At 54.1% G+C, this 18,234-nt stretch overlaps 1 protein-coding gene and 1 long non-coding RNA gene across 6 annotated transcripts in view; one reads left to right on the top strand and one right to left on the bottom strand.

Annotated features, from left to right (window-relative positions):
- Nfatc2 (nuclear factor of activated T cells 2) overlaps positions 1-18,013 on the bottom strand; it is a 123,812-nt gene extending 105,799 nt beyond the window's left edge. For 2 of the 5 annotated variants that reach the window (XM_063248151.1, XM_063248150.1), the window contains exon 1: positions 4,040-4,385. In XM_063248151.1, coding sequence (XP_063104221.1) covers positions 4,040-4,133 — 94 coding nt within the window. In that variant the 5' untranslated portion in view covers positions 4,134-4,385. Of the gene's footprint in view, positions 1-4,039; positions 4,386-17,303 lie in introns of those variants that run through there. The other 3 variants (XM_063248152.1, XM_063248155.1, XM_063248153.1) reach the window with 3 other exon arrangements.
- Positions 4,639-9,432, top strand: LOC134475964 (uncharacterized). The gene is made up of 2 exons (XR_010047314.1): positions 4,639-7,032; positions 9,106-9,432. It is a non-coding gene; the product is annotated as an uncharacterized LOC134475964 (long non-coding RNA).
- Positions 18,014-18,234: the final 221 nt, after the last annotated feature.

Raw genomic sequence — 18,234 nt, 5'->3', positions numbered from 1 at the left:
ACCCACAGGTTCTAACACATGGTCAGGGTTCAGCCATTCATCAGTCCCCCACTGCATAGAGCTAGAGCGCCTTGGGAACCCCTCTGAATGACACTGCTTTGAGGTTGGAAGAGCCTCCACTCTCCATCAAATCTAAGGCCACCAAAAGGGCAGAGGGCCTGTAATTTGGCAGCTAGAGTGTCACACGAAGAATGATGAGGCCACTTTACCCCCACTTCCTGTGCCTCCCCGACAAGGCCTGCTCAATCTAGCCCGCCTTTCACCTCTCCAGCTGCACCTGGAGACGTTATTTGTCCAAAGCAGGCTCATTAAGGCCTGTCCTTAACTCAACACAGACGGCAGTGTCTCTGAATGTCACATGTGTTCAGCAAACCCGCTCACTTAATGTAGAGCCCTATTTTTAGTAAGCACACACAAAAAAATAGGAACTGTATCACAGCAGCTCATTTGTCCTTATTTGTCTGCCAGGTTTTGTCCCATACTGACCTGGGGCCAGGCAAGGGCAGGGACCATATCTCATTTATCTCCATACCCACAGGGCCTGACACAAAACCAGCATTCAGTGTGTGTGCTGAAAGAACGGGGTAGAACAGGTGTTCTTAAATTGCCGTGCAGCAGTGTGGGGGAGCTGGCTCAGAGGGTCTGCAGCTCCCTCGGAAAGGGCATAAAATGAGTGGGTGGTGATACACAGTGGGGGGGCGTGTACATGCCATGTACACACACGTGGGGTTCATGTACGCTCCCTTAGGGTGTGTGCGTATGTGTACATGTGTGAGTGTGCAGCATCTGTGGCTTTCAACTTCTCAAAGGACTGAGGCCCTAACAGTCTCCAGGATCACAGGAAAGACTACAAAACAGCAATCTGTGAGCAGGAGTATGTCTGCCCTTCGGAAAGGTCAGAGCTGGTGCCATATGCTGTAGCTCACCAGGCAGACCCAAAGTGAGCCCCCAGTATGTCTCCCACACAGGACCCAGGCGATGTGGCACTTGCGGAGTGACCTGGGAGTCCCAAAACACGCCTTTCCCTTTCAAGGTATTGCAGGTTGAGAGAGGCAGGAACCGGGATTCAGCGAATGCCAAGCATGCACAGGGGAACCTAATCTGCATGCTGCCTGCTGAGAGCGGCTCATCTTCCTCCTCGATGGGGCCAATGCCAGCCAGGACGCTCACAGCCCTGTCCCTGCTCTGCCACAGGTACGTAGCTGTCTCCTCTGCTAGAAAAACACAGTGTACTTCTTGCACATCTGTAGGCAAATCAATTTAAAAACCAAGATAGATGAAATAGATAATTTCTTAGAAAGACATGGGTTACCCAAAATGACTCCAGTAGAAATAGAAAGTGTAACAGGCCCACGAGAAAGCCACAGAGCCCGACGTATCCACTGGGGACTTGGTCATCACCGTAGAAAACCGTGTCCTCACAGTGCATAACTTGTTCTGAGCACAGAAGAAAAACCCTCAAGCTGAATGCACACCAAGGCCACTGCAGACCGACATCACTCAGCTATTGCTGAAAAGAATCACAGATACTGCATCACGAAACGGATGTCACTGCCACAAGAAAATAACACACAGTGAGCACGAGGGGTTCATACCAAGGAGGCTTCAAAATCAGGCAACCCGTTCATCCAATCCAATACAGAAATAGGTCCACAAAGAATAAAGTGACATTTTAAATTGCCTTTGACGACAGCACAGGAGAATCAGCGACAGGAGGGGCTTTGCCAAGCTACTGCGAGATGATCCCATGGCAGGTCTGGTTCTGCTTCCATGCCACCTCTGTGTGCTTCAGCAGGGTGGGACTCCCCGGGGTCCATCGCTGGCCTTTATCTCGCCACTGGGTGTGGCCACAGAGCACAGCAACTCTGTGAGCTGTCATGATGTTAGCAAAAGCCAAGGAAGGCAAAGAGCCCTCATTTTACTAACAGATTCTGGAGCATAATTCCCCACTCCTTAAATGGAAGGCCCACAGGGCAACTTCCTTCCAAAGAGCATAACGGGAAGGAGCACAGTAAAGAAACCCAACGAACATGTCCTTGGCCAGGTGGCCAAGGTCAACACACACAGTAACAGATCACACCGACAGTATGTACCCTTGATGTGATGTGATAAGGAAGGCACGTTACCTTTGTGCTCTTCCTCCCAAAGACCCACAGCCATGTCGCTATCATGAGAAAAACATCAGAAAATCCCACATGAAGGACAGTCCTCAATATACCTAACCGGTACCCTTCAGAAACGTCAAGGACAGAAAAAAAAAAAAGAATAAGATTCTGACTTTGAAAAAGTATAGACCCTAGGTAGTACTAATATGTCATTTTGGTTCATTAGCTGTAACAAATGAAAGCACTATACTAATGTAAGATGTTCATAATACAAGGAAATGGTCCTGGCTATATGGGAACTTCCTGTGTTATCTTCACAGAAGATAAATCTGAAACTGCTCCAAAAAATAAAATTATAAAAAAATATTCCTAGGCTTTCATTGTGGTCATTAAGATACCCATCTGGTAGCTACCAAGCATCACTTGCCAAGAAAAACTATCAAAAATACCTCCCACCAAATCTGGCTTGGAAACTATTTCCCCGGAAATCCTTACCCTCCACCCACACCTCTCAAAAAAAAAAAAAAAAAGAAAAGAAAGAAAGAAAGAAAAAGCTCACTATGAACCCGGGAGGGGTGCAGGTATTAATTCTCTGCAAAATCTGATTTTAATCTTAATGAACAGAAGAAAGACCATTGATGTTGGCCTGGATCATTTGCAGATTCTTAATTGTATCTTTTCAAAGCAAAGGATGTTCTCCAGATTGCAATTTTAGAACACGGATCTCTTTTGCTGGGTAATTATTTCCATCTCCAGCCAAAATACAAACTTATTACTAATTGCCATCTCCAGGGATCCCAATGAAGGTGATGCTCAAAGTCAAAGCCGGTCCCTCACCAAAGACAGCCAGGGAGCACGCTAAGGATAAGAAGGTTAAACTATCTCCAGTCAGCTATCTGACACAGCGGTCCTGGGAAACCACCTCTTGTCTCTAACAGGCCTCCTGCACAGCCAGCCAACACAAGCTCCTCCCCCCAGCCCCAAGCCTCCCAGATGCAGCAAGCCTGGAGGCATCTGGAAAGTGACAGCAGGCTCAGCCTCAGGCCACCCCAGGCATCTGCTGGGCTGGGCTGTCAAAATCAGGAAGCCTGGTTGGGGTTTTTGTTTTTCCAAGACAACCTGCTAACCAGAAAAATAGAGAGGCTGTGCACAGGTCCTCCCCCTCCTCCCTCTGACCAGTGCTTCTGTGAAACACGTGAAACGCCACGGGAGCTTCGCGCTGGGGCAGGTGAAGGCACAGACGGCGGAGTTTGGGCAGAAGCTGCTGTGCCTTCCGCGGTGCCCACTCCAGCTCTCCGCAACCTCCCCATCCTGACGGGGTGTTGTGTGTCGATCACTTAGCAAAGCTCAGACCAGTCCCCTCCGGGCTGACTGGTGGAGGCAGCAGCAGAGCCCAGAGAGGAAATGGGCTGGCCCCATCACACCAAGCCAAACCACCCAAGCATGAGACTCGCGCAGCCTCTTCCTTAGTTTCACAGCAGAAAGTCCCCAAACACCAGCGCATGAGAGGCGCAGGGGCAGCTGTGTCACCGAGGGGCTGGAGGGAGGAGCTCTCCCCCACGCTTCGCGCATCCACCCTGTCTGCTGGCTCCATTCTCTGCCAGCCTCCCCTCCTCCCTCCGAAGGCAAGTACAGTAGTCACTTCCACTCCCCCTAACGGCCCACTCCCCGGCCCAGTCCCCGGCACGGGGCCAGCAGAGCCGGGACCTGCCACTCTAGAACTCACAGGTAACTGGACACTGACCCCGAGGAGGCAAGCGCGGGCCTACCGCCCCCTGGCGCCGCCTCCCCGGCTCTCACCTGGGCAGGGAGGCCCTGTCCCGCCCCAGGCCCCCAGGAAGGTGGCCTGCGGGGCGGAGTGGGGCCCTGCGCCCCCTCGCCGGCCCGCGCCCCCGCCCCGGCTTGGGAGCCAGGCGCGAGGCGCCCCCACCGACCTTCGAAAGGATTCACATAGTCATAGTCGAACAGGATGGAGAAGTCGAACTCGTCCTGGGGGCTGCCCCCGGGCTCGGCGCCTGGGGCGTCCATGGCGCGCGCACGGGGAGGGGGCGCTGGGCCAGAGGACGGACAGACGCCACTGGGCCCGCGGGTCTCGCGGGGAGGGTGGCGACGGCGGCGGGGCGCTGGGCCGAGCGGGCCCCCGAGCGGCCGCCGGTGGCGTTCCTCGTGGGGACGGACGCACGCCGGCCCGGGGTGGCGCGCCTGGCGCAGCGAGCGGGTCCTGACGCGCCCGGAGCTGAGCGGCGGCGGCGGCGCGAGCTTCCTGCTCCGGGAGGCACCTGTTGCAGCCGCAGGGGGCGGGGAGGCGGGGACAGCGCGGCCGGCCGCGGGGGCGGGGCGGGCCGGCGGGCGGGGGAGGGGAGGGGAGGGGAGGGGAGGGGAGGGGAGGGGAGGGGAGGGGAGGGGAGGAAGGGAGGGGAGGGGGAGGGCGGAGGCCGCGCCGTGCAGCGCCGGGCGCAGCCGCCTCCCACCTTCCTCGGGGTCACGGGCCGCCCTGCCCCCGCCCGAGGTTTAGACCAGGGAGCCGCCGCCACTTGCAGTTTTGCCCTAAGGGAGCACACGCAGATCTCTTCCTCTTCGTTTGTTTTGTTTGTTTGTTTGTTTTCATTTTTGGTTTTTTTGCAGGGGGTAACCCCTTCCTCTGCAGACTCGGTCTCCAGGTGCTTGTCTACACGGCTGCGGCAGGCTCTGCGTGGCCCTGACTGCAAGCCCTGAGCTGTTTCTCCGGGCCGAGACTGAATCGCAGATGCAGATGCGCTGAAAGCTGCAGTCCGCGGCCACCCACTGCGCCAGGTGCTGGAAGCCAGCAAGAACCAGCCCCTGTTGTCCGGGGTAGGGCGGGGAGCGGCGGGGAGCAGGGGAACAAAACAAAGATCACCAACACCCCCTTCTCAGGGCTCCAGGAGGGAACTCACCGGGATTCTGGTATAAAGTCCGGCTGGGGAGCCTTTCATCCCTTGGAGGTCAGGGAAAGCTGCTCTGGGGGGTTACTGCTAGGGAGCCCCAAGGATGAAGACCTGGCAGAAGTGTTCTGACTGCAGACTAGAGGAAGAACAGGGAGGCCGCTCCTGGAGGACAGGGCTGGGGAGGGGGGCGGTACGGATGCTGCGGGTCGACGGGTTGCCCTGGACGCTTTGTTAAAACGCTGATTCCTGGGCCCCTCTGTGGAACTTAGGATTCCAAACCTCTGCATTACAGGCTCGGAAATGTGTATTTAATCCAGCTACCAAGGTGAACGTTACAGAAGCAAACCCTGCGCCATCCACTGATGAGACACTTTTGGGGGCGTCTCTCCACTTCAGATTTCTGAAGTTGGAAAATACAGTTCTTTAGAAACACAGGACAGAGCAGCGGGCCCAGCACATTAGAATTACCTGGGCTGTGTGTGTGCGTGTGTGTGTGTGTGTGTGTGTGTGTGTAATGCTGGTCGTACTGAGGACTGAACCCAAGGCCTTCATTCTCAGCCTTTGTTTTGTTTTATTTTGCTTTTGAGACAGGGTCTCACTAAGTTGACCAGGCTGAACATAGATTGGTGATCCTCCTGTCTCAGCCTCCCAGAGTCCTAAGAGTACTGGTATACACTACCATGCCCAGCTTATACGGGACATATTTAAATTGTAGCCAGGGCTTGGGCTACAATCTAAACCCACTGAGCCAGAATGTCCACAGAGTTTCGTAAAGGCCTCAGATGAATGGGAAGTGTGGCCAGGCTGAGGAGCAGGATATTCTATGGGAGAGAGCCTGGTATCCCCGAGAGAACCTCGGGCGGTTTGGCATCAGTGCCTAGACTCTTGCCCCATATGCCAGGAAGGAGGAGGCTGTAAACCCTTTAAAGACACGCTCCGTGCCGCTGAGGGGATGTGTGCAAAGCTACCCGGCCTCATTCAGTCCACAAGTGTTCATTGTTCACCTGCCAGGTACCTGGCACGGCTGCAGATATTGGGAAGGTAGCCAACACGGCCCGGCCTCTCCCTGGGTCACGCTTCTAACCTGGAAGCCAGAAAGCGTAGGTGTGATAGAGTTTCCCATTGCATTTGCAATGCAGTAGAATCTGGAGAGATGTCACCACGTTCAACTACCAGACACCAACTTAACCAGAATGTTAGTGTTAAATGTTAATGTTGACACAATATTTTGCAAAAGCTTGCCAGATGCTTCCAGTATCGGGCTAGAGGCAGCAACCCCTGGCTTAGACTCCGAGCCCATGGCAGGGCCCTGGACCTGGCCCCAAACACATTTTAGAGTCTTGTAAAGCACTCTCTACTTCTCTGAGCATTGAGAAATCCTTTTTTCTCCGGACCAGATGCACCCCTGCACTGTGTGTGTGCAGAGCATCTTAGGAGATGACTGATAAATTTAGGTGGCAGAGGAGGGGAAAAGGCGCCAGCTAAGATCCCGACAGCTAGACGGAAATGGAATCTCTTGGGTCTTTAGGGCAAGGACCAAAAGTCCAGACACTGAAATTTGGTCAGAGGTAGAAAAGGGAACCAGCCTCCCCCGCCGCTGTGGAAAAGGAGAAGAATGGTGGGTGACACCACCCCCACCCTGCCGCAGCCCCCTCCCCTAAATCCCTTTCTGCTAACTGTCTCTTGGTTATCCCCATGCAGAACCATTCCTCTCTTCTGGCAACAGCACCTTGGTGTGTTCCTTTGGGAAACCGTGTCTGTCTGTCTGTCTGTCTGTCTGTCTGTCTGTCTGTGTATGGTGCCAGGACTCAGGGCCTTGGTACTACAAAGCACACACTCTGCCACTATGCTACACCCTCAACCCCTAGCAAGCTACAGTCCACCCCTGCACCACTCCCAACAAAGAAGAAGCTATAAGACCCAGGCGAGGCAGACCAGAGAGTTTTACCTCCTCGAGCCTGAGTTCCACGAACGCGGAGACTGTGACTGCCTGGTGATGGCTTCCTGCACAGTGGACGTGGGTAAATAGAAGTTGACAGATGGGTGATTAGATGAACGAATAGTTGGCTGGACGCACAGAGGATGTGACCCTGCTTGTCTGAATGATTGCCCTCGATTTCTCTCTAGGATCCTCCGCTCTGAGCCACCCTGGCCCCCCAGCTGCTAGGCCCTGAACCTAAATTCTCACCTCTGCAAAGCCTTGGGAGGCCTCATTTTGAGACATTTTAAGAAAAGCTCTCACCACCTCAGCTGCTCCTGGAGCAGTGGGGCCCTTGCAGAGCTCTTTCGGTTTGCAGCTTGCACTAACACAATCTGAGTGCTTTGAAGGGAAGGCATGCAGCCCAGGCCCTGGCCCAGAGCAGAACCCCTGGAGCTGCGGAGAGCGCCTGCTTCTCCAGAGGCCAGGCTGCAGGGTGGGGCTTTAGGCTGAGGGAAGGCACATTTTCAATTCCAAAATAAATACTGTGCCTTCAGGAGCAAGGTCCGGGAGCAGAATGCATGGCTTTTATGCATCCAAAGGCCAGCAGAGGTGGGGGTGAGGTGGAGACCTTGACAGAGACACCTCTGTCCACCTTCTCTCTGACCTACAGCTGACCCCTGTGCAATGACCCTGGCCTTCACATTTGTCCCCAGTTTCTCCAACAAAGTACATTGTGAAACTAATGAAGCCAATGAGTGTTCAAAACTTCTAGCAAATATTGGTACTGTTTGACCCTGACCCCGGAATTCAGCTCCATTCAACTGGCACATGTCCCAGTGCATAATTACAAACTGAGATGAAAGAGAAGGAGGAGGTGTGACCAGATGTAGGGAACCAGATGTAGGCAGAGAGTTTAGGAACAGCTTCATTAGGCAGGGGAGTTTGAAGCTGGACCGAGAAGGTTGAACAGAAGATACCCAGGAAATAGTGAGGGGAAGAACTAACAGACAGATTGGAAAAGTACAGTATATGCAAAGGTCCTGGGGCAGGGATAAATATGAAGTATTGAGGGTCTGAAAGAAGACTTGGATAGCAAGTGCTTAGGTAGTAGCCTGGGTGCAGCTCTCCACCTTCTGGTAAGAAGCTCATTTTAGCTACGATCTGAAATTCTCCTAGGAAATCTGAGCTCACATCTCAAGCTGCCAAGCCAACATCTCATCTGGGCACCTGAGAGGCATCTCCAAGTGATGTGTCCAAAGCCAAATCCTTCTGTCCTCTGAGCCACCTTCCACCACTCTTCCACTCACTCATTAATCCAATTCTCTGCCAAAATGCAAGGGGCAATCTGCATTCCTTCACCTTCTCCCCCCCCCCAGGCAAGCTCGAAAAGCACAACCCAACCCCGACCATCTCTCAGCACTTAGCTGTCCCCCCTCGCACCCCAGTGAGCCAAGCGGCGCCCACTGTCTCTCACCCAGACCTCCGCTCCTGCACTTGCTGTTTCTGTGTCCACCTGAACACAGAGTGCCCAGAAGCACCCACCGCTGGCTTCCTGCTGCACTTGGAGGCCAGGGCTGCCGTCCCCACCCCAGCGCTCTCGGGTAACGTGTCCTGGTAACGTGTCCTGGTAACGTGTCCTGGCGTCCTGTCCTCGCATTCTAACACCTTGATCACCGGCCTGCTCTTGGGGACACTCCGCATGGCCTCACCACAGGCAGGACCTTTGGTCACTTCTGTTACTGCCTGGCCCTTGCCTCCTTGTTCCCTGCATTTCTCCCACAGAGATGACCTCCCCGCAGCCTCTGTCCTCTCTCCCTGCTTTCCGTCCTACGTGACCCTCGTCCAACAGTATCTTTTATTTCTATGGACAAGGGTCCATCTACTTAGGCCACTTGCTTGGACTTCAATGGAAGCCTACGAGCATACCCCTACACTTGTAGGCTTGTCTTGTCTGTTTATCTACTTATCTATCTATCTATCTTTCTATCTCAGTACTCTAGCCAGAATCAGCACATAACAAGATAAGACACAGCCAGCTAAATTAAAATTTTATAAAATGAATGTTTTAGTGTGAATATGTTCAAACTGTATGGGAGATTTTAAGCTAAAAAATTTGTCACCATTTATCAGAAATTAAGATTTAACAGGCTGTGTCTCTTTCTGGCCACACCAGCTGCATCCCCAGATCCTCAATCAGTCCTGAGAAGGCAGGAACTCACCGAGAGCAGCTGAGGACAGAGGGAAGGACGGGGCTCGAACCGGCTCCCCGCAAGAGATCAGCCAGGAGGAATCCATCGGGAAGATGGGTGCTTTGCCCATTTAATGACCAGACATGGGTGTTGTGCAAATCGGTGTGTTAAACACACTCATGGCTCTGCTTCTAACACGACTACGCTACCTTCAAACATTTTTACCTCAGCAGCATTTCATCTGACCCGATGGCTTCGGGGAAACGCCCCCTGCACCTATTTTTAAAGAAAATTAAAAGAACTGTTGTCTATGGGAAAATGTCCTGCTCCCGGGGACACAGAGCAGGACAAGAATGGCTGAAGTGTGGCTCCCTCACCCCTCCAGAGTGACCTCCCTGAAGGCCAGGGTCCCCAGCAGCATGAAGACATCGATGCCTGGCCAGGCCTGGAGTGACCTGGTGGTAGTCAGGACACAGCCCAGCCCAGAACGGGAATGTGGGGTTGGGGGTTCCATCCGGGTGCTTTCTCTAACTCCCTCTGCGCCCAGAGTGCAAGACACCTGGCTTTCTTGTGCCTCAGTTTCTCAACATGTAAAGGGAAGAGGATTCAATAACACCTGATCCCCATGCCAGCTCCGACATTCAAGGATGCGTTAAGGGTAAGGAGGAGGGGCTGGGGGTTTAGCTCAGCGGCATAAGCACCTGCCTTGCAAGCAGGCGGTCGTGAGTTCGATCCCCGGTACCAATAAAAACGAAAAAGACAAAAAAAAAAAAAAAAAAAAAAAAAAGGGTAAGGAGGAAATCCAAGCCAGCCTCCAAAGCAGCCAGGCAGCCACCGGCACCCCGCTCTCAGAAGACCCTGAAAATGGGATGAGTGGGGCTCTTTTCCTGCTGCCGCTGTCTTTAAATTAGTGCTTTTGAAAGAAAGGGCTGCGTGTTTTCTTTTCCTCTGACCCCCTAGCAATGAAGCAGTCACCCTAAGTGCAGTGTTTAATGAATAAGTAATAAATTTATATCGGGAGCCCCATATTTTGATATCTCCCCAATATAATCAATCACTGACTGTAGAATACAGACAACAAAAGCTTTAAGTCTAATCCAAAAAGTCAGAATGCTCTTTACCGAGGTCCAGCAGCCATCTCTCCCCAGTTTAAGCAAACCCTGGGGCTCATTATCACTGTAGATGTTAATAGTGTACTTCGTGGACAGATCAGCTTGACCCCTGTGGGCTGGCACTAGGGTGAGGCAAAGTTCAAGAGGTGACAAAAAAAACTCAGAGATCAAATAAAACCTATATCTGAGGACCGGGGATTTAGCTCAGTGGCACATTGCCTACCTAGCAAGCACAAGGTTGTGAGTTTGATCCCCGGTACCAAAAAAAAAAAAGTATTTTTGAGCAATATTTTAAAAAACCAAAATAATCATGAAAAGGATTCTTAATGAACAAACTCTTGAAATTGTAATAAAGATCAGAAACAACGCTGTAGATGGCTGTGGAAGCACATCCCAACACTGTAGGAGGCTGAGGCGGGAGGATCACAAGTTCAAGCTTAGCCTGGAATACTTAGAAATTTAGTAAGATCCTGTCTTAATAGAAAAACAGAGCTTAAAAAAAAAGGGATATGGCTCCCTGCAAAGGCTCTGGGTTCAGGCTCCTGTACCACCTAGCAAAAAGAAGAAAAGCAGTCTGTGCTGAGTGGGTCACTCTGGAATCTAAGGCCAAAGAGAACAGGAGCTATACCAATCCCGTCTTTATCTGCAGTTATCACAGTTTTTTTTTGTGTGTGTGGATTTCGGCATTGGTTTTACTTTTAGAGTAGGACGTGGAAATTCCGTCAATCCCTGGTCTCCCGCTACACAGCGTCCCCGAAAGCCCCGCTCCGCACTCCCACGAGCTCCTCCACAGGACAGTTTGCAGCCTCGACTGGACTCCAGCTCATCAGCTCTGCCCACCCTGCGAACGCCCGGACAGAGCCTGGACAGAGCTCCTCTGCCCTACTGTGAGAAAACTGCTGTCCAGGAAGGATGTAACAAAGGCGGCCCTGGCAGAGAGGGCAGTGCAGGGCTCCTGGGGAGGCGCGGAGCTGGGCAGCGGCCGCCAGGGGCAGCGGTGGCACTCGCAGGCCTCCAGGGGCCTGGCCAACTCCATCCCGCAGCTGCGTCAGGTCTGGCCTGCCTGGGCTTTGTTTTTATAAATCTGAACTAATAATTTTAACTTCAAAGAGTCCATATGAAAATCCCAAGTCCCAATTTCTCCTTTCGAAAGAAAGAAAAAGGGAAAATCCGCCCACACCAGCCTGTGTGGACGACAGAGCTGGCGCTGAGTGACCCCTCAGGACTCGGTGGCCTGCAGCAGCGGGGACGCTGGCCTCCAGGCCTGAGTCCTCCCCCGCCCCGCACCCTGCACACCTGCTCGGTCCTGGGGTGCTTCTCATCCGTTCCTGGCATTTTGGTGCAATGCCTGGGCTCACAGAAGCACATGAAGGACAGCGCAGTTGGCAAATGTCCTTTCCCAGAATCGCCGCTCCTTGACTGACCTGGGCAGGGGGCCACGTGCACACCCCTCGCCCAGCTTCTGCCCAGCAGCAGGAAAGCTGCTTAGTTAATGACAGAGGACTGGTTAGCCCCGGCCTCCCCCACAGCCATCTCTCAACCACCAGCGGCGGCCTCAGCCTGCGTCACCTCTCGGTCACCCCACCTTCTTCCTCCACGGCGGAGCCCCAGGACTGCTCTCCTCCACACTCTCTCCCACCAGCTTCTTTTGCAGCCTTCATATACATGCCGATCTAATCATCATGGAACTCAAGGGGGGACGAGGACGCCGAGCTGACTCCAGAAACGGGGCCGCTGCCCTCCCCTCCACCAAACTAGATTTCACCCTTTTAGTGACTGAGCATACGCGTGGTTGTGTCTCTCTTAACTTCTCTTTGCTTGGTTGTGTCTCTCTTAACTTCTCCACCTGCCTTTGAGGAAGATGTCCCTCTTCGCCATCTTGGATTACCGCCACATTCCCTGCGAAGCACTTTGCAAACCCGTCTGGGCTGAATCCTGTCATCCAGAGCCCACAGGAAGGCCCCTGGGGTTTGGTAAAAACTGCTTCATTCCCTTCAGGAGAAACCCTCAGTGCATGTGCCGCTGAAGCCAGCAGCCTTCAGGAGGAAGTCTTGATGGATATTTGGCTGAAGGAGTGTAAAAACCTGAATTTAAAATGACAAAATAATACTTTAAAGTGGCAGCTAACAGCACAGACCGTTGAGCTACTCCAGAACTTCACTAGGCCCTGAACACCCGACCCATGTGTCAGGATCACTAGTGCCCTACTGTTAACAGTCAAGGAAACCAAGGCGCAGGGCAGGCGGTGATGTCATCAGAAAGTCACACATGCCCCCATGGGAGCGGCTTTGTCCCACATGGATCTGATACTCATGACTGAGTCACAGCCTTCCTGACTTAGAAGCTGAGGGTGGATTTGCCAACGGACGTTTTTGGACCAAGATGAAACACTAAATGACTCCTAGTGAAAGCAGAGGATGGGAGAGAAGTAACATAGAAACTCCAGGCCGGGCTGGGAGGGACCAGTGCCTGAGGTGGGGTCATTCATTCACAGAATACATGTCTTCTACCCTCGAGTCTGTGCAGAACCCAGGGCCCGAGGGAACACAGTTTGACAAGCCCAAAGGAGCCAGCTGCACAGACTGAGAGGCACCACTTCTGATGACTTCCCTGCCCCACGTCAGCTCCAGCCCCCTTGTCCCCTGTCCAAGCCACTGCTGTCACCTCTCACCTGCTTCCCAGCGTCCACTGGTTCCCTGAGGTCAGTATGGTTCTTTGAAAAGGCACAGGAGTCCTGCTGCTGGAAACTCCCCAGCAGCTCCCCAGGGCCCTGACATCACAAAGCCGTCTGTCCTTTCTGTCCCAGCCACACTGGGCTTCTGCCTGTCCACTGGGCACCCAGCACATACCCCTCTTCCAGGACCTGAGAGCATGGTGCCTTCTGCCTGGAATGATTTCCCCGAGACACTGGCAAGCAGACACCCCACTCTCCATAGAAAGAAACCTTCGAGACAGGTCTGATGGCCCACACCCGTAATCCCAACACTCTAGGAGGCTGAAGCAGGAGGATCATAAATTGGAGCCCAGCCAAGGCAGCATAGCAACTCAATGTAGCTCAGCACAAAAACCTTAAGTTCAGCTCCCAGTAAAACAGACACACACACAAACACACACTTCCTCGGAGAGGAGTGTCCTCTGTGTGAATTAGCAACCTTATCGTTCTGTGTGAAAACGTCTCTGCCTACCAAAAGCACGTGCTGTATTCAAGTCCTAACCCCAGGTACCAGCAAATGAGCTCACTCTGGGAAATGAGGTTTCTGCAGATGTGAGCAAGGTAGTCTCCCGCAACGAGAGGATCTAAGTCCCCAGCACAGCAGCCTCATAAGAAGAGTGGACACAGCATACGGGAGACGCCATGGGATGACAGGCCGCGGTCAGAGGGATGTGGCTGTAGCTGCAGAAGGCCAAGGATTTCCAGCAGTCTCAGAGGCCGGAAGCCGGAAGCCGGGGGAGCCGATGAGGGCATCTCGCTAGAGTCCTTAGCAAGCGCACGACCCTGCCGACACCCGGACTCCAGAGTCTGCCCGACCTCCAGGACTGTGTCAACACGCTTCTGTTGTTTTAAGCTGCCTGGTTTGTGGTAATGTGTTACAGCAGCCACAGGAAACCAGGGCACTCACAGACCACACACACACACACACACACACACACACACACACACACCCCAAGTCTCCTCAACTCATCCTCCTATTGTAGGACTATTTGAAATCCTCTTGGATTTCAAATGGCTCACCTTCCCCGTAAGGACAGACATCTCATCTGTCTGCTTCCCTAGAGTCTTAGGCAGTAAATGGCACACAGCAGATGTTCTCAGTATTACTCAGGGAAACTGAGGCACAAGACAGCAGAGTGATTCCCACAAAGTCAGGCAGTCAGCAAGTGGCAGAGGCAGGAGGTGAACCTCCGGCTGAGAGCTCAAGCTGGTGATCTCTGGGGTGGTAGAAATGTCACCAAGAGCCACCAGAGACTGACAGGAACAGAAGACCCATCGTTTCCCTGAGTGGCAGTTGGGGGTGGGATCCAGCCACACTCAGGAAACACCTTTGCCAAGGTAGCTGGGGGACTCGGGCACACCAGTGGGTCCCAGGAGAGGAGAGGATGGAGGGGCTTCCTGGGGCAGGGCTCCCTGCAGAACAAACCTTTGCAGGTTTGGAGCCTGTAACCGGCTGCTGAGGACTCACCTCCCTCCGATGGGAGCAAACGCATCGTGGAGCCCCGAGCACCTAAGATGGTTCAAACTGAGGCTCCACCGCTTCCTCCCTGGGTGACACTGGGCCAGCCCCTGCCCTCTCTGTGCCTCCCCGCTTTCTCCCTGAAGGAGACAACAATCCCAGAGCTGACTGTCCGCAGCTGCCACAAGGTTTAGAAGACTTCAGACCTGTAAAGCACTCAGCCTCAGGGCTGACTCTGAGTCAGGGCCGGCTGTGTGACTGTTCCCATCACAGAGGGCAATTGAAGGCTTGTCGGGTGCCAGACCCTGGGCTTCTAATTTGCTGCATGACTTTGGGCAGAGCCGGTCTCATCGTCCTCAGCCGTCAGACAATACTAACATTGAGGGCGTGTGGACCGCACGTTAAGCACAAGGCTCAGCGTTCGCTGTGCTGGATTTCATATGACGCACACAACAATGCTACGGAGTCAACACTGTTATTATTTCTTTTTTGCAAACGAGGAAATTTGAGGCTTCCCCAGCCACGATCTGAGCCCCATCTGTGTCATTATGGAGTTCCAGTAAGTGAAAAAATACCTTGAGAGACACAAAGTACTGTCTCTAGGCAAAGGGTTCTGCTCAGCTTTGGTCACTTTGCAGCTTTTGTATGCGGGATGGCAGTGGACGCTGATGGAGCCTCAGGTGTGTGGGCAAGACATTGCTCTGCGTGCTCACTAATGCTCTCAGCAACCCTAGGAGGGAAGCATTTTTCTCAGCCCCATTTTACAGATGAGGAAACTGAGGCACAGAAAAGTTACATCACTTGCCCAAGATTACACAGTTGTGATGTGGTCAAGCTGCAATTTTCATTTAAACAGAAAATCAGGGAACTTGGGTCTGAACATGAACAGAACTCATCCTGGGCTTCTTTATACCTGAAATAACTTTCCATCGTCTCACTGCAGGTCATACTGAACACGCCTCTTTCAGATCTCCAGTTTTCTGCAGGGCCTCAGCCCAGAGCTGCATGGGAGATTCCATAGTGTTTACCATGCAAACCCTTCTGCCCACTACGCAGTGACTTCCCCACCTGCATCCAAAGGTCCCAAGGTCCCGTGTCCGTCTCTGAGGCTGCTAGGGTTCTAGCTGAGAGGAGCATTAGCCTTTGCCTCTCAAGAGCCCATGCAGGGCAAGTGGACACATCCGTATCCGCCCCCTTCCAGCAGCTGCCTTGGATGCCTGGGATCGCACTGTGTGCCCAGTTGCCTTGGCATGCCAAGTGTGGTTGCTGGGCACAGTCTTGTGCCCTTGTGCACACGCTGGCATGCACATCCCCACAATCCCTGCACATGCGAACGTGGCCTGGGAAAGGGAAGCCACACACATGCACGCAAAAGGCACATCTTTGGAAACGTTGGGAGGAGTGGGTTCATAAACCTGCAGCAGAGACCAACAGTCCTGACAGAATCAGAGGATTGCTCAGATCACACAGGAAGACAGAGCCCGATTTCTCTTCTAAGCTCCCTCTGGCTCCTTTCTCCCCCCACGGAGCTAAACTTGGCATTGGTCTGTCCCCTGCCCCCACCATCAGAGCATCAAACACTCAGTCTCGGTTCATATGGCAGTAAAAATCCTCTCCCGTCCTTAATATGTGTCGCCCGTCTGGGAGCATCCTTTACAGATGATGCAATATTTGTGCCATGATGTCACCGTGTCTCGGTGGCTTGACCACTAGCAGAGGACAGGATAAACTGGTACCAGTTAAAACACCCAAAGTCCGGGCAGCGTCCTGCTTGCTAAAGCACAACTCAGCCAAAAATATGCCAGTGAGGTCCACTGTGGCAAAGCACAGCATTTCCCTAACCCAAGGCATTTGGCGCCGATCTGGCTTTCAACAAAAAGCCCCTCAGGTTTATTTACTGAAATTGTCATTTCTTCCCCCATTGCCCCCACCCAGAACTTTAATCAGCCACGCAGAGCACAAAACCTACATTCAACTCTGATTTTATGACATGAAGCTTAACTCCTCCCACGCGACTTTATTTCACTTAACTCTTGCAGGGCTTCCCCCTGGGTAGTGGCCCCCACGCCTGCAGGCAGGGCTGGCTGCTGGAAACCGGACGCTGCCGATTCTCTCTGAGGTCCGCGTCCTCCTGCCCCTCCGAATCCCCTGCCCAACCCCGGCCACACGGGCTCCTTTGCGTAGCATCTTCCTGCACGCGAGCCCCCTCCCGTAAGATCCAGGGGTACCCACACTGCCAGGCTAAAGCCCAGAGCAGGAAGATGCCCAGCACCGTGGAATCAGATCACAGCCCGCGCCGCGGGACGCCGCACTGGAGGGGGCGGGAAGACTTTATCTAAGGGGCGCACTAAACAGGGGTGAAGTGTGCCTCAATGTCCCAGAGCACCGGCTCCCCTGTAGGAAAGCAGAGTCTCCCTTCCTGTACTGTAAAATGCCAAGCCCGTTCTCTTGAAAGAAAGGAGGGAAAAATCACCTTAATAAGAATGATCAATAATAATAATAATAATATTAATATTAATATTAATGATGGTGATGCAGCCGAATGGCATTTGCTGTCAAAGCCGAGCGCTGAAAAGGTTAAGCGGCCAGCGGTTAGTAAGCGCGAGCCCCTGCCGGTGTCCAGCGGAGGGGAAAGTCCTCCCACGAGCGGCCACAGACCGGCGGGAAATCCCGCCTGGGGACCCCTCCCGGCCCGCGCGAAGCCGTCTGCAGTGGGTGTCCCCGCTCTGCTCTCCCCGGGCCAGGGCGCGGGCGCCCCTCCTGGCCACCCTACCTGCGGCAAGCGGCAAGCGGGGTCCCCGGGACCGGGACCGACCTCCCCGGAGCAGGGGGCGCCGTCCCCCGCCAGCCCGGCCGGGAGCAGGAGCAGGGCTGGGGCGCGGGGAGGCGGCGCGTTACCTTGGTCCACAGACCCCATGATGCGGAGCGGGTGGCGGGGCCCCGGCGGGAGCGCAGCCTCCCTCTGCATCTGGAGGGCGCGAGCCGGCGCGGGTCGGGTCCGGGTCCGGGTCGGGGTCGGGGTCGGGGTCGGCGGCCGCCGAGGGGCGCCGAGCTCTGCCGCCCGCCCGCGGCGCGGCGCTGGAGGAGCCTGAGCCGCCCGGCTGCGCCCCTCGCTCCCTCCGGCGCGGCGAGTCGGCGGCTCCGCGCTCGGCTACTCCAGAGGCAACGCGACTTCCTTCCCCGCGCTCCGTGTTTATAGGCGTTCAATGCAGTAAAATAACGGGATTCCCTCACTGTTTCCTCCTGTTTACCCAGCGCCATGGAAACCGCTGGATCCCGTCCATCTCCAAAACTGAGGGCTTTCCTGCAAACTTCACACTCAGGAATCCATGACGTCGCCTCCTCCGCGGCCAGCCAGCGCCGTGGCTCCTTCGGCCGCCAGCACAAGTCCCTGATTGTTCGGGAGAGAAGTCCGGGCGCGGGAGCCCGCCCGCGAGGAGCAGGGGTGGGGGCGCGCCCTGCACCAGCTCGGGGCTGCACCAGCTCGGGCCGCGCCGTGGGCAGGAGAGCGCGGCCACCGCCTTCCCTGCAGCAGCTTTTAATAAATCATGCCCGAGACTCCCGAGTTCCCCACTTTCGGAGCGGCGCCCCTCGGAGCAGCAGGCTGTGGAGGCCCAGTCCCTTGAGGCCTCAGGCTGCCCAGATGTTTGGGTGTCAGGGATGGTGGGCAGGAGGAAGAGGAGGACGAGGAGGAGGAAGAAAAAGAAATAAATAATAGTGCCTGTGTCAACTATCCAACTTCGAGAATTTTTTTTTTCAAAGAGTTTATTTTTAGATTCATTTAGAAAATCCAAGGTTTCCAGTGAGGCTCAGAAGCTCCAGCAAAAAT

The sequence above is a fragment of the Cavia porcellus genome, unplaced genomic scaffold (genome assembly GCF_034190915.1).
Source record: "Cavia porcellus strain 051 isolate PalLab524CR breed Dunkin Hartley unplaced genomic scaffold, mCavPor4.1 scaffold_5, whole genome shotgun sequence".
Classification (NCBI taxonomy): Eukaryota; Metazoa; Chordata; class Mammalia; order Rodentia; family Caviidae; genus Cavia; species Cavia porcellus.
Note: the sequence above shows the minus strand (reverse complement) of the source record. Positions and strands in the feature narration are given on the sequence as shown.